This window comes from Leopardus geoffroyi, chromosome B4, assembly GCF_018350155.1.
Source record: "Leopardus geoffroyi isolate Oge1 chromosome B4, O.geoffroyi_Oge1_pat1.0, whole genome shotgun sequence".
In the NCBI taxonomy this organism is placed as follows: domain Eukaryota; kingdom Metazoa; phylum Chordata; class Mammalia; order Carnivora; family Felidae; genus Leopardus; species Leopardus geoffroyi.
In genome coordinates this window covers 137,152,494-137,167,167 of record NC_059341.1, presented here as the reverse complement: position 1 = coordinate 137,167,167, position 14,674 = coordinate 137,152,494, and the positions used below count along the sequence as shown (strand labels likewise).

Genomic DNA, 14,674 nt, shown 5'->3' with positions numbered 1-14,674 from the left:
CCCCTGCTTGTGCGCATGCTTGCTCTCTCTCTCTCTCTCTCTCTCTCTCTCTGTGTCTCTCAAAAATAAATAAACATGAAAAATATTTTTAAAATTATTTCATTCGAGGGGAGCCCCACAAGGCAGTTGCCGTCCTTACCCCACACTGATATGGAGGGAAACGACAGAGGGTGAGCATTGTGACCAAGGCTGCGGAGCTGGTGGGCGGAGAAGCTGCAGTTCCCGCCTGTGGCCGCTTGGCTGCAGAGTCCTTGCCCTTAACCAGTAGGGGCCCCCCCCCCCCACCTCTTGGAAGCCCGGTTAGAAAAGGTATTGATGCTTCCTTTGCATTCGGCAGACGTGACCCTTTGTTATGCCCACGGGTAGACCAGGCCAGCACAGAGAAGTCTCTCGCTCACCTTCACCGTGAGCCATCTTTTTGTACAAGTGACGTCTACTTCAAGGGGGCATTTGGGAGTTTTCTTCCTTTCCTCACTCTGACGTCCTGCCTTTGTCACCGTTCTTCCCACATCCTCAGGCTTTTATGCTCCACGCCTGTCCTGCACGTCTCCAGCTTCATCCTGCGCCAGTGGCAGGGGTCAAGGCCTAGGACATTCTTCAGGGGAAGAATCTCCCAGGAAAGAAAGGACTAAGGCAAAGCTTCAGCGCTTCAGCCGGGCCAACCAAGTTTTGGTCTTTGTACTCTGTCTTATCTCTTACCAACTCCCCCCACCAAGGGTGAGGTAGAAATGCCAGAAAATCTCATCCTGCTACTTGAGGTGGGGCGGATGCTCATTATGGGCCGGGACCAGGGAGTTCCTGAGAGACAGGAATCTGTTCTGACCCATATAAGAACACAGGGTATGTTTGGAGACGTCATGACCCTTCCCCGTGGCCCCATCTACAAAAGCAAAACAAAACAAAACAAAACAAAACAAAACAAAACAAAACAAACCTGTATAATTCAGTTAAAGACACAAAAAAAGAAAACAACAAAACAAAACCCAGACACATCCAGCGCCCCAGGCTGTTTGCTCTCTACCACGTCACCACCCAAATCAGGGACGCTTTTTTTAAGCCTGGGCGCCATGATGTCAGAACATCTGGTCTACCCAGTCAGCCGTGACTAGTGTGTCTGTTGGACACCAAGTGATCTGACACAAGTTTTTATGGGATTACCCTGGTGCCTTGCACTTGGATGGATGCAGCCCGAGTCATTTCCGAAGCAATTAGTAAATAATGAGGGGTCCTGAGCCGCTTGCTTGGTTTGTTATATCCTCGTGTGGAAGAGACAAAAGTAATGGGTCGATTCATTTTCTTAAATAGGTGAGTTTTCCTAAAAAAAAAAGAAAAGAAAAGAAAAGAAAAGAAATTAAAAAAATTATTGCTTGAGAAATAAAGCAGCAGTCATTAGAATCACAACCATTTCATAAACGTACCTTCACATTACAACACCACATTAGCATGAACGAATGTACCAGAATGCAGTCTGTTTGCCTAATAAAAAGACTGTGTCAAACTCGAAATGAGGCCATTTACTAAAACATACAAGCTCTTGTTAATTTATAACATTCTCCTAATCCCACTTTTATCACCTCTCCTTTGCTGCACTTGGTATTAATTGCCTATTATAGCAGGTATTTGAACACATCTCCTCTTTCGTCCGAAGAAAATATTAGCATATCGTAGAGCTGTTGGGACAGATTGTATCTGAGCCACTTTTTCCTCCCCGCAGAAAAGCCTATCAATCATAACTGAATATAGTGATTAATAATGTCACATCTCTTATTCGTGTGTCTGTGCACAACTAAATGAAGTAGAATGCTTACATTCTGATCTGGAGAATCTCACATAACAAAATCATCCGTTGCCATTTTCAAAAAAAACTGGATTGAAGATGCTTCTCTCCCAGGACCTATTTTTGGTTGCTCTATTATTAATTTACTAAAGGCTCTGTCAGGAAGCTAACACAAAGATTCTGTGACATCAGAATTTGTATCATTTCAGACTAAGTTTACGGTTTTTTGTTTTTTCTCATTAGGTTATTTATTTTTGAGAGAGAGAGAGAGAGGCAGAGCGTGAGCAGGGGGAGGGGCAGAGAGAGAGGGAGACACAGAATCCGAGGCGGGCTCCAGGCTCCGAGCTGTCAGCACAGAGCCCGACGCGGGGCTCGAACCCACGGACCGCCAGATCATGACCTGAGCTGATTTCGGAAGCTCAACCGACTGAGCCACCCAGGCGCCCCGTTTTTGTTTTTGTTTTTGTTTTTTTAATCTTCTTGCATGTGGCAAAATCAATAGTTCAGTCAAGATCGTAGGGGAGATGGGCTGGGGCACTCGGGCCACCACTCACTGTCCGAATGCCCCTGTGCAAGCCAGTGTCTCTGGAGGCTGTTTCCTCGGCTGTGAAATGGAGAAAATATTGCGAAGTTTTTCCAATATTGTCTAGATTCTTGGTGGCAATAAACATAAAATGAACTTGCTATAGTGCTGGGGCCGTAGAAGTTACTCAAAAAATCGGGAGTCTGCATTTGGAGGAGAGAAGACATGAGTTGTCACGTGGAAAGTGAAATGATGGCATGTGGTCACTTGTGGTTTTAGGCCACAAAGAGAGCTCTGTGCCCCAGGCACGTCTGGGCTCCGGACTCACCAGTGTCTGCAGAGCAAATGGCAACTTTTCCTTATATCTTATTGGCAGTTTTTCCTTACTGGCCCTTCGTCCACGTCCAGTCCATCAGCAAGTCTGTCTGCTGTGTCCTTGTGCCGTATCCGGAACCCGTCCACCTCTTCCGTCCCCGCTGCCACCGATGTCCCCACCCTGTGCTTTGTCAGGAACCCCCGGACTGCTTTTCCTGTTCCTGCCCGGGCCCCTTACACTATTCCGCAGGACACCCAGAGTTATCTGTTGAAAACCGATGTCAGATCTCACCAGACCCCTCTGGTTAAGATGTCCTGTGGCTTTTGGTTGCCCATCGAGGAAACATCCCCCAAGCATTCCTGCTTATAGTGCTCAGCATGGGAGCTCTCTCCAGGGAGATTTTTTTTTTTTTTTTTTTAATGTTCATTTTTGAGAGAGACAGAGAGACAAAGCGTGAGCAGGGGAGGGACAGAGACAGAGAGGGAGACACAGACTCCAAAGCAGGCTCCAGGCCCTGAGCTGTCAGTACAGAGCCCGATACGGGGCTCGAACTCACAGACCGTGAGATCATGACCTGAGCCAAAGTCAGACGCTTAACTGATTGAGCCACCCAGGTGCCCCCAGGGAGATTTTTTTTTGACCAGCCTATCTAAAATTCCATATTTCCCCCAACACTTAGAACATTCTGAGGTTTTGGTGTGTTTACGTGTTTATCACTGAGATAGATGTTCCCCGGGGAGCGGGTGCCTTCTCTGTCTTGCTCACTGTTGTGACTTTAGTGCCTTGAGCTGATCCTGGCACTTAGGGTGACCTCAGGAAACATTTACTAAATGGATAAATAGTTCTGTAGGAAAGGTTCCCAGTAATTAGAGTAGCCGGGAAACACTGCATGGGACAGGTGAGACTGGTGGTCAAGGTGGGCCTTTGATGGGGTTTCAATGTGCTGAGGACAGAGCAAGAAATGGGATGTGGGGTACCTTTATAGATTTGGCACCTTTTTAAAAAATATATACAGATTAAAAGAAATTTTTTTAAGTTTATTTATTTTGGTGGGGGGAAGAGGGTGTGTTCAGGCGGGGGAGGGGCAGAGAGAAGGAGAGAGAGAGAGAGAGAGAGAGAGAGAGAGAGAGAGAGAGAGAGAATCCCAAGCAGGCTCCACACTATCAGCACAGAGCCCGATGAGGGGCTTGAACTCACAAACTTCGAGATAACAACCTGAGTCGAGATCAAGAGTCAGTCGCTTAACTGACTGCCCCACCTGGGGAACCCCTAGATTTGGGACTTTTAAAACCCCTTGTTGTTTAGACGTAGGGCTTATTTTCATGGCTGTGTCAGAAGTTCCGTGGTAGCTAAAACCTCTTATTGGAAGTCTTTATGCGTTGCAGGTAAACCTTCTGCAAATAAAAATCAAAGGTGGGAGAAGGTTTACATGGCCTATGGTGTATGTAGCGACGAGTTTCCCTCTTCATTCTGGCCGCAAGGAAACCCAAAGCCAGGTTTTTGGAGTTTTGCTCCATTGTAGCAACTCTGACTCTTTGGTTGCTTTAGCTCTTTTTTCAGCACCCTCTTCTCTGTTCCCGTGGATCTCATTTAACTGTCTTTTTGTGGAAGCTTGTTCAGTTTTCGGTAAAGGCAAGATTTGTCTGCGTTCAGTAAGTAAATGCATCGTTCTGGGCCCGTGGGGGCGAGCGTCAGAGCGGTGAGAGGAAGCGTCAGCCCTGGGCACCGAGGCGAAGCCTTTGTTAAAGGTGAACAACGCCCAGCCACTGCCCCTCCCACATGTCCCCAAATTGAAAGTTTGCGTTTATGGGGTTCTGAATGTAGTCTAATTTTTTCCTATCTGGTTTGGCTCATCTCTACCAGCTGGTAAATAGGAAATGTTCACGGTAGGAAGCCAATCCTCTGCAGAGTGTAAACAGATGGAATCGATATAAAGTGACAAGCTAGACTGTGCTATTGAGAATACAGAGCCAAAAGTAAGAACATAACAGTCAAGCCACTTATTCCGTTCCAGTTCATTTAGTCCTGAATAGCGCCTCATATCTGCACAGCTGTGTTGTTCTTTTTTTTTCCCTCTTTCTTTCTTCTGGGTTGATAATGACAATTTCAAAGAAAAACTTTAATTAAAGATTTTATACGAAATAGCCAAAAGTAGAATAATCAGGAAAATGAGCACTGATGTGTTTATTGTAAGAAAAAATCCTCTTGCACGGTTTCATTTAAAAAATCTACTCCTTACATTTAAAATGAATGTAGCCGTGGTGACAGAAAGGTGCCAGACTGACAGCCGTGGATGCCGAACCCTTCCATTTTGGCTGCAGAGCCAAGACTTAGAAGCTGCTAGAAGCCCCCTCCCCTTGGGGCTCTGTCCCCAGGCAGGCGGGGAGAATGCCGCGCTGACCCCCTTGTGCTAGAAACCGGGCAAGGAAGGGTGATTCCGGGGGAGGAACCGCACAGAAAATAGTTAAACGGGACTCAGTAAGATACCACTGTGGACACTTGAAGTCAATTTACTGTTCGGGTTGTGCTCCGGCATGAAGAAGCTTGGCCTTCCTCCGGGAAGGGCCACATCGGAGCCGGGTCTAGAGAAGGATTATTTTGCAGCCTAGCTGGGGCTTCTGGGCTTCTGGGAGGGAACATTAGGCCTTTTCTCACCTCCTTTAACGTCTGGGTGGTCATATTTATTTGGGTTCACAGCTTTCCTTCCTGGAGCCCAAAGTGCCATAAAAAGAATTTTCAACAAAGAACCGTAGAGTACAAATAACAGCCACTGTTAGCAGTTTATTGAACCATCTGAACTCGGTGGGGTACAAATATGAAGCAGCTTGATTGCTTCTTCTCACTGTTCTTAAGCAGCCGCTAGCAAATTTGCCTTTTCGTCCCTTAAGCGTATCTCAGGCAGGTCTCCTGGCTCTCTGGCCACATTTACTTACGCACACGTCTCGCACGGCCCAGTCCGGTTTCAACCTTGAGCTCAGGCCCAGCTCAGCTGGCCACCTCCTCCCCTTCCCGCTGCACCAGCGGTGCACGACCTGCTTACTCTCTGGTCCTTCTCTCCCTCTCCCCCGTGACTGTTGGGGTCTGTGATGAGGGCCGAGGAAAGGGAACATGTCTTTCTCTGTCTGCACTGGTGTCCTGGTGTCCTCTGTGGGCAGCATATAAAGGCTCCTCCCTTATAGGGCACAGGGGCAGTTATGAGGACTGTGCTGTGTGGGCCTTCAAACTATGTGGTTCCCTGATGCAGAGCTTCAGTCCTGGCTTAACGCCCTCTGGACCTCCTCAGCTCTACTCCTGGTGGTCCAGTGCACATCCTCAGGTGCATGGGTCCCTTACCTGAGGAGCAGCCCCTGGGAGCGGGACAACTCAAGCCCTGCCTTTCTTGGTCTCCACTTAACCCGTGGAAAACTTACACGTTCCATCCATACCAAGAGTAGGCTTGCAGGCTGCTCTGACCTGCCCCTCCCACTCTGCTGTCTCTGTCCCGTTCAGCTTACCCCAGGATGATATACAGCAGATCACTGAGTCCACTGGGAAATGAGATCCCTACACATCCTTCTTGTAGTTACCTGTCCTATCTGTACAAGGATTTACTTGGCCTACTAATGTCTCTTTCCCCCCATAAATGCTGTAGTCACCCCATCCATCCATCTATCTGTCCATCCATAATCTATCCATCATCCTTTTATCCATCCATCCATCATCCATCCATCCATAATCATCTATCATCTGTTCTTTTATCTATTTATCCATCCATCTATCCATCTATTCTTCTATCCATCCATCCATCCATCCATCCATCCATCCATCCATCATCCATCCATCCATAATTCATCCATCATCCATTCTCTTATCCATCCATCCATCCATCCATCCATCCATCATCCATCCATAATCCATTCATCTATCCATCCATCCATCGTCCATCCATCCTTCCATCCATCACCCATTCATTTATCCATCTATCCATCCATTATATGTATATACATTCACCCATTCAACAAATATTCATTGTTCCAGGCCCTCTTCTTGGTCCTGGACCCTTGCCTACTGAAGAAGACCTTACACTTTCTCAAGCTGCTGTTAACTTGGCCTGGGAAGTGGGGGCTGTGAAAGGGTTAGAGGAGTTGGCTGGGGTGTGAGGGAGTAGTAATCCTTCAGCTGCTCAGTATTCTTTAACGTGGGTATGTGGTTATTTGGTTGTTTGGAACTCTGTCCTCAGCCTTTGGTCCCAATCCAGAATTCCCATCCCACCACCAGTTATTGAATATGTTCCACATGAGGTACCTGCACACATGAGCTCGTTTCATCTCAACCACACACTGATAGAATGTCTTTATTCCTTCCCATTTCACAGATGAGGAAACTGAAGTTTAGTGGTCAGGTTACTGTTTCAAGGTTACTTGAACACTAGTGCAGAGCTGGGATTCGGAGTCTTGCTTCAGGGCCTGCCTCTGGTGCACAACATTGCCTGGAGGTCCCTTGTGGAGAGGGGGGGAAGGAAGCGTTGGAGCACTGGCTTTGTGGTCGGGGTGGGGCCCCCACTGCTGCAGCCCAGAGCAGTTGATGCGGTTTTCAGTGCGGTTCGCCACCATGCCTGGGGGAGCTTTCTCTCCTCCCATCTCCCTGCTTTACTCTCTCTCTCTCTTTTTTTTTTTTTTTTTTTAACATTTATTCATTTTGGAAAGGCAGAGGGAGACAGGGTGCAGATGGGGGAGGGACAGAGAGAGAGGGAGACACAGAATCTGAAGGAGGCTCCAGGCTCCGAGCCATCAGCACAGAGCCCGATGTGGGGCCCGAACCCGCGGACCGCGAGATCATGACCTGAGCCAAAGTCAGACGCTCAACCAACTGAGCCACCCGGGCGCCCCTCCCTGCTTTTCTCTTAAAGGTCAGATGTTCTCTGCTTCTTGTAATAACACTTATGAGTTTGCGCTCCGTAAATTCATCTAAATCTTATTTTGAATATTTTAATTTTGCTCCTGTCGCTGCCCCCATACCCACCCGTCTCCCCCTTCAGTAATCACTTTCTCTTTTCACTTCACTCCTATGTGAAATAGGGCTTCATTTCTTTCCTGGAAATGTTAGGTGAACGAGTCACGGTTTGTGTGGCCACACAGCAGAACTTAAAGCTTTCTATCTGCTTTTCTCCAGTCCTGCCGTCCAGGTGGAAGAATCTGGGCTTTTTAGTCTGTCCTCGCTGTCGTTCACCACCCATCATCCCCCTTGTTCTTGGCTGTCTCCCCAGCCTGGGGCTCTAAGGACGTGGAGAGGGCCACATACTGCCCTGCTCTGGAGGCATATGGTACTGCCCGGGGTGCTGGGTGCACTGGGGACCAGCAAGGGGGAAGGCAGGGGCGGGGTCCAGGGTACAGGGGGAGCTAATGCCAGCTAGCATTAGCGGGGGAGGGTAGAGGGTCTGTGTCTGTGGTGGCCAGCACACAGCCTGGTGCGGGGCTCGCTCAGAGAGCCATGGGAAGCAGCTCCTGTCTGGGCCCAGGCTGCCCAGGGTGGGCCAGGACTAGTCTGGTGCAGGGCATGGGGAAGATGGTTGGGAAGGGAAGACTTGAAGCACCTTCCCCGTAGCCTCAGACCCATTTCCTGGCTCCAAGTCTTTATTATTATTATTTTAAAGGTTTTTGAGAGAGAAAGAGAGAGAGCAAGCAGGGAAGGAGAGAGAGAGAGAGAGAGAGAGGGAGAGAGAGAATCCCAAGTAGGGTCCATGCTCAGCATAAAGCCTGACGCGAGGCTCGATCTCACGACCGTGAGATCATGACCTGAGCCGAAATCAAGGATTGGACACTTAATTGACTGAGCCACCCAGGCGCCCCATGGCTCCAAGTCTTTAAAGCCATAAGTAGCTACTGTTCTGGTTTTCTTTTAAATCCTCAGGGCTTCTCCTGTGTTTGTGCACATAAAGCTCCTCGACTTCGGATAGAGGTAGGTGGGAGTCCATGGGTGGGAGTGGGACAGGGGTCGTGAACTTGTTCTGTAAAGACAGTAAGTAATGCTGTCTTTGTGGGCCAGGTGTTCTGCCCAAGTACTCATCTCTGCCCCTGTTTGTAGGGGGAAGCAGCCAAGGGGCAACGTGCAAATGAGCGGGCATGGCCGGGCAGCGTAAAATGTGCCTGTGGACTCTGAAACGTGAAATTCATCTTTCACATGTCACCAAACAGCCTTCTTTTGAATTTGTTTTAAGGCGACCATTAACAAATGTAAAAATCGTTCCTGGCTTGTAAGCGACACAAATAGATGGTAGGCAAGAGTTTGCTGCGCCCAGAATACAGAAAAGGGAGTCGGGCCTCTGGAGTCGGGGACGCCAGGCTAGGAGAGCACCCCTTTCCAGGCCCATCTCTGGGCAGTAAGGAGGGCAAGGCCACGGGTTCTTTTCTGGGAAACTTGCCGGGTGTGGAGGGAGGAAGTAAGGGGCTCTTCTCCTTTTGCTGACAGTGGACCAGTGTTTGCCTCTCTCCGTGGGTTTGGCCCTCTGGATCACCCCTCCCTCAGAGCGGTGGGAATGGAGGGACGGAGCCCTGGGGAGCAGAGGCCAGACAGGGAGCTGGGTGCCCGTTTCAGGCTCGATCTTGTCATACCCCCCCCGATGACAAGATCGAAGTTAGGGAGCCAGCGGCTGGGTGGAAGTGTAATTAGGAAAGCCAGCGGGAGGGCACGGGATCCTGCCCCCGAGGAACTGTGGCGGGGCCGGGGGAAGGGCTCAGGGCAGCAGACCCAGCTTGCTAACTGGCTCTGCAAATATTTATGAACATCCACGCTGTCCAGGTGCCATTCTAAGCCCGGCGGGTACAGCGGCAAATAAAACCACGTCCTTCTCCTCGGAGTTTACGCTTCAGTGGAGGAAGGGAAACGATAAACAGATACAGAAAGGAAATATGGAAGGGGCCCGGGTGTAGATGAACGCCAAGAGAAGAAGAAAGTGAGAGTTCGGGAAAGGATGCGAGCGCAGGCTTCTGTGCGGGCCATCGAGGAGGGCCTCCCAGGAGCAGGCGGCGGGTGACAGACCTGAATGAAGGCCAGGAGGGAGCTTCAGGAGGAGGAGACCGAACGTGCAAAAGTCTTGAAGGATGAGCATGCTCGGTACGGGCCGGAGAAAGCAAGGCGGCCGGGCGGCTGGGGCAGAGAGAGCTGGGGAGGGCAGGAGGGGCGGGGTGGAGAGGGAGTGGGGGTCGGACGACCAGGGCTTCGCAGGCCTGGTGAGGGCTTTCCAGGCTGTGCCAGAGAGCCTGCCGGGCTTGGGAATTTGAGCAGTTCGCCGTGGCTGGAGCCCAGGGACTGTGGGAGGGGGCGAGATTGTGGGATTTGGAGCTGGCGTGGGGGGTAAGCAGGAGGCTCAGAGACAGTGGCTCTTAATACAGACATGTCCCACTTACACCAAAATGGCCCACGTCTAGCTGGCCTAGAAAGGAGCTAGCTGCTGCCCACGCCATCCTATTTTTCTGTCTCCACCTTCTCCTCCCCTGCCTCCCCCCGCCCTCTCTTTTCAAGGGAGCCGGGACACGGGATGGGGCACGGCCACGGCCACTGTCGTGCCCCCAGCCATTTTGTCCCTTGATACTCTTTTCTTCCTTCGTGTCGCGTATGGGACGAGTCTTCTACACGGTGGCCCTAACTCCGCGGCTTTGATAAGCCTTGCCATCTGCAGCTCAGTTCGGATCCTGCCAAACTTCAGTCTGACAAATGATAAGAAACTTGGAGACATACCTCTGGTGGGTGTGAGTTCTGTGCCAGACTGGCTGCTTCCTGGCTTTCCACGCCGGAGACCCATATGGGCCGCTTCGGGGTTTTAAAAAAGCGCATCGCCTCATGTCCTCCCTTTTACCCGAAGAGGTGAAGCGAGAATTTGGCGGCAGACAAGGTGCCGAGGTTTCTGTCTGACCACAGAGCAGGTGCGGTCCGTGGCCGGGGCTCCGTTCTTTTAGACAAAGCGGTTGGGCTGAGGGCGGACGCCTGCGAGCCGCGGCCTCACCTTAGCGGATGCGGTTCCCGCTCCTCCTCGCTGGGCATTCCCCATTTGGGATATTAAGATGGTCTTAGCCAGTGTTAGAAGTGGGACATGTGTACGGAACTTAGCGTGGGGCTTGGCACAGAACAGACATTCAATTAATATTTGTTCAGTTATCATATGATCGTAACCATTATTACATAGTAGATGGAATCATTCTGACATTCAGGATCAGCCCGAGGAGGTATTTGCAGACGCATAACAAAGCTTCCTCAGAGGGTGGCTTTTTCCCAAGCAGGAGAAAGAGAAGGCAGGTCGTTCCTTCATTCATTCGCTCAGACACCTACTGAGCCGGACCCTAGAGCCCAAGCCCTGAGCCCTGTCTGGGGAGCTGACGCTCCAGAAGGAGAAGCAGACAGTAAAGATGAGCATTAAATCAGCTGGTGAGGGGGCACCTGGCTGGCCCAGTGGGTTAAGCGTCCGACTCCAGCCCGGGTCGTGATCTCACGGTTCGTGAGTTACACCTCTCTGCTGTCAGCGCAGAGCCCGCTTTGGATCCTCTGTCCCCCCCGCCCCTCTCTGCCCCTCCCCTGCTAACGGTCTCTCTCTCAAAAGTAAAACGTTCAAAAAAAAAAAAAAAAAATCAGCTGGTGAGAAGTGCTCTGGAGACGAGAATCTGCGTATCGGGGATGGGGTCCTGACTTAACGCTCGCGGTCAGGAAGGCCTTTCTGACGAGACGACATGTGGGCCGAGATCCGGATGGAGTGAGGGAGTGAGACAGTGGGTGTCTGGGGAAGAATGTTCCAGGCAGAAAGAACAGCAAATGCAACCACCTTGAGGCGGGAGGAGCCTGAAACTCGGGAGGAGCAGCATAGAGTCCGGGGCCGGAAAGCAGCGAGCCAGGGGACAGGTGGCGGGGGACGGGGAGGGGGGCGGCTGAAGTGACAGAGCCGCCTGGGGCCGGTCTGTGGGGCCTGGCGGATCAGGGTTTGTGGGGAGACGTGAGCGGGGCGATGTGGTGTGGGGGACAGGGTCGCGAGTGTCTGGTGGGTGGCGTTGCGGAACGGGGGGTGGGGGAGGCCTCTCGCGTGGGTTTGGAGTCAGACGGACTTAGTGGAGAGCACGGGGCCGTTGTCTTAGAGCCACTTCTGTTTTCCTGCATGAATAAGGAGCGAGGCTCTCAGCGGGAAGGAAGGCCAGGGATGGGAAGGGAGGTGCGAGAATGGAGAAGGTGGACAGAGTCTGGTGGGCGTGGTGAGTGACTAACGCAGCAGAGCAGGATCCCACAGCGCCCTCGAGTGAGGGGACCCAGCTGAGTGGTGGATGGGCCGCCCTCTGCAGCCACATCAGGTGCCTGGAATAGGCGGGGAGTTGGATTTAATCAGGGATGGGGGCTTGCCAAGGCTGAGGCGGGAGTGGGGAGCACGTATGCAGTGGTGATTACAGAGACTGGCTGGGAGGGAGCGAGGACTGTGCACAGGAATTGGAGTGGCAGACGGGGGCCCTCGTGGGGAGAAGGCTGTGGGGTCCTGCACTCGAGGGAGGGAGCTGGAGCAGGGCGGGGGTGGTCGGAGCATGGGGCCTGATTCTGGAGAGTGGCCGTCACTGGGGATGACAGGGCTGGAGTCTCAGCAGGCAGCGGTGACCTCAGGCGGGGGGGGAGGGCCAGGAGCTGAGAGATCTGGGGTCAGAGGTAGTCTTTGGGAAGCCACGAGTGGTCCTTGAGGCAGGGCAGGCCTGGCCGGGGCTAACAGCCCAGCTAGGAGGGCCTGGCATTTGTAGGTCCAAGCAGCCAGGGAGGAGAGGGAGCGGGTTCCTCAGCTCAGTGGTTCCTCGGGTGTGAGCACGAGCGTGGCCACCGCAGAAGAGGGTCAGCAGGAAGGGACCCATTCCCATCCCTGGAAGGGACCCATTGGAGGAAGCGTTGGGGAACTAGGAGATGTTAATGAGAGAAAAGGCCTGCTCGTCTTAGAGTTTTTCCCAAACCCCTTCCTTGAGGGGCACCGATCACCTGACTCTGGGCTGGCCGTAGACTTGACCTAGTGCAGGACGGTAGAATCCGACCTTCTAAGGCTCTACCAGACAGACATTCATCACTTTTCATCCACAGTCCGAACTCCAGCCTTCATGCTCCACTGTGCAGAATGCCTTCCCGCCCTGCCCTAGTCACCCCTCAGCTCAGATGCCTCCTCCTGCAGGAAGCAGCCTGGACGACTCAGGAACTCTCTGTGAAGGCCTACAGCTCCACACTGTCTCCGTTATCTGGCTCTCGTTCCCACAGCCCAGCTCCAGCGAATACTTATCTTATGTCTTGTCTTCTCTTTGGGTAGTGCGGCTAATGGGTTGGCTTACATTAGAATCCCAGCAAAATGGAGAATGGTGCTTCCTCCCCGTGGGCTGGGGGGATTCAATCACACAGCTCCACACGTGAGCCCCAGCAGATGTTGTCCTCTAAGTACAAGTAGCCTTGGGATAAGCACACAGCTTAGTATTCTGCGTCTCCGTAGGGCTTATCCAAATGCCTTTCACGTCTGTGTGCCCAATAAATATGCATTTGCTGAATTTGGGAAAGATCTCTATACAGATTTTCTAGAATCGTTTTTAAAAATTCAGAGGGGTTGGGGCACCTCGGTGGCTCAGTCGGTTAAGCGTCCGACTTCGGCTCAGGTCATGATCTTGAGGTTCGTGAGTTCGAGCCCCTCATCGGGCTCTGCGCTGACAGCTCGGAGCCTGGAGCCCGCTTCGGATTCTGTGTCTCCGTCTCTCTCTGCCCCTCCCCTGCTCGTGCGCTCGCTCGCTCTCTCAAAAGTAATAAACATTAAAAAAATTTAAAAATTCAAAGGGGTTGAGATCTACAGTCATGCTTTGCAGCTGCTAGTAAAGAGAGTTTGCAAATGGCTATGAAAAAGCTTGTACAAGTCCAGCCTTACCTGAACTATAGTTTTTAAGTATCAATTAACAAAAAAAAAAGATTTTTCGTATGGCTCTAAAAGGGAATGAATTGTGTATGAGACTTACTGCTTTACATCAGAAAGACTTTTTTAAAAACTTACTAAGAGCATTTACAGAGAAAATTGCTTTGCAAACATTCAATAAATGCAAAGTGTTCTCTTTTCCCTTAGACCTGTCATTTCGCAATACCTACAACTGTGAGTCTTTGAAAACATTTTATTTTACAAGAAGTATTTTAAACCGTTCACATTTTTTATGACCATTTTGGTTTTTAACACTGGGTCTTTTGACTTCTCCTAAATCACTTTCTCTACACAGATTTTCAAAAACATGAAAACTGTTATCAAAGCCTTCAAGCTCATTGATGTTAACAAGACTGGTCTGGTCCAGCCCCACGAGCTGAGGAAAGTTCTGGAGACCTTCTGTTTGAAGATGAAAGACGATGAATACAAAAAGTGAGTAAACGAAGGTGTGGGGAGAGATTGCGCGGTAGAACTTAACCCACTTTCAAAGTGGGACCTGGCAGGTGCCCTGGGGTCCGACATCATCCCCTCCCGCCGTCTCCATCTTGGCTTTCTAAAAGAGGCTCTCATGGCGTTTCTCCTGGGCCCGTGATGCTCCCTGCAAATGCTCATGCTCGAGAGCTAGTGGTTCTAATTCCGAGAGTCCCCAGGGTGACAGTCATCTGGCCTGCAGGCCTGAACACATCTCGATTATTTAAGCGATCCATCACCCAGTTGTCTCGCCTTTCTGGTTGGCACCGCGCCCGCCATCCCCCGTGTTTCCCGTTCACAGTTGACTTTTACTCAAGGCCCGGGGTTAGAGAAGAACCAATTCCAGGATTTATTCATTAGCTGGTGTGCTCCCTGTTGGCTCTCCATCGTGATATCATAACAGAAACTTAATTTTCCTCCGAGGACTCTTGTTGCTGGGGTTGGGGGAGGGCACCGCGGCAGGGGGACCGCGAATAACCGAACGTTTAGCCGCCTCACGGCTCTCCAAAGCCACCGCCACCTGCTCCTGACTCGAGGGCAGTGTGTGGAAGCCTGCACGGGTATCTTTTTTTTTTTTTTTTTTTTTTGAGCCTCCAATAAACTCCAGATCATTTAGAAGAAGCCAAACGCTTGGCTTCCGTGGCTACCTGAGTT

The 14,674-nt window shown here is 51.0% G+C and overlaps 1 protein-coding gene across 8 annotated transcripts in view; it reads left to right on the top strand.

Annotated features, from left to right (window-relative positions):
• The window catches only part of EFCAB6 (EF-hand calcium binding domain 6), a 250,449-nt gene that overhangs the window by 56,103 nt on the left and 179,672 nt on the right, over positions 1–14,674 (top strand). For all 8 annotated transcript variants that reach the window (XM_045467278.1, XM_045467283.1, XM_045467280.1 and 5 more), the window contains one exon: positions 13,845–13,981. In XM_045467278.1, the coding sequence (XP_045323234.1) occupies positions 13,845–13,981 (137 nt within the window). The remainder of the gene's footprint in view (positions 1–13,844; positions 13,982–14,674) is intronic.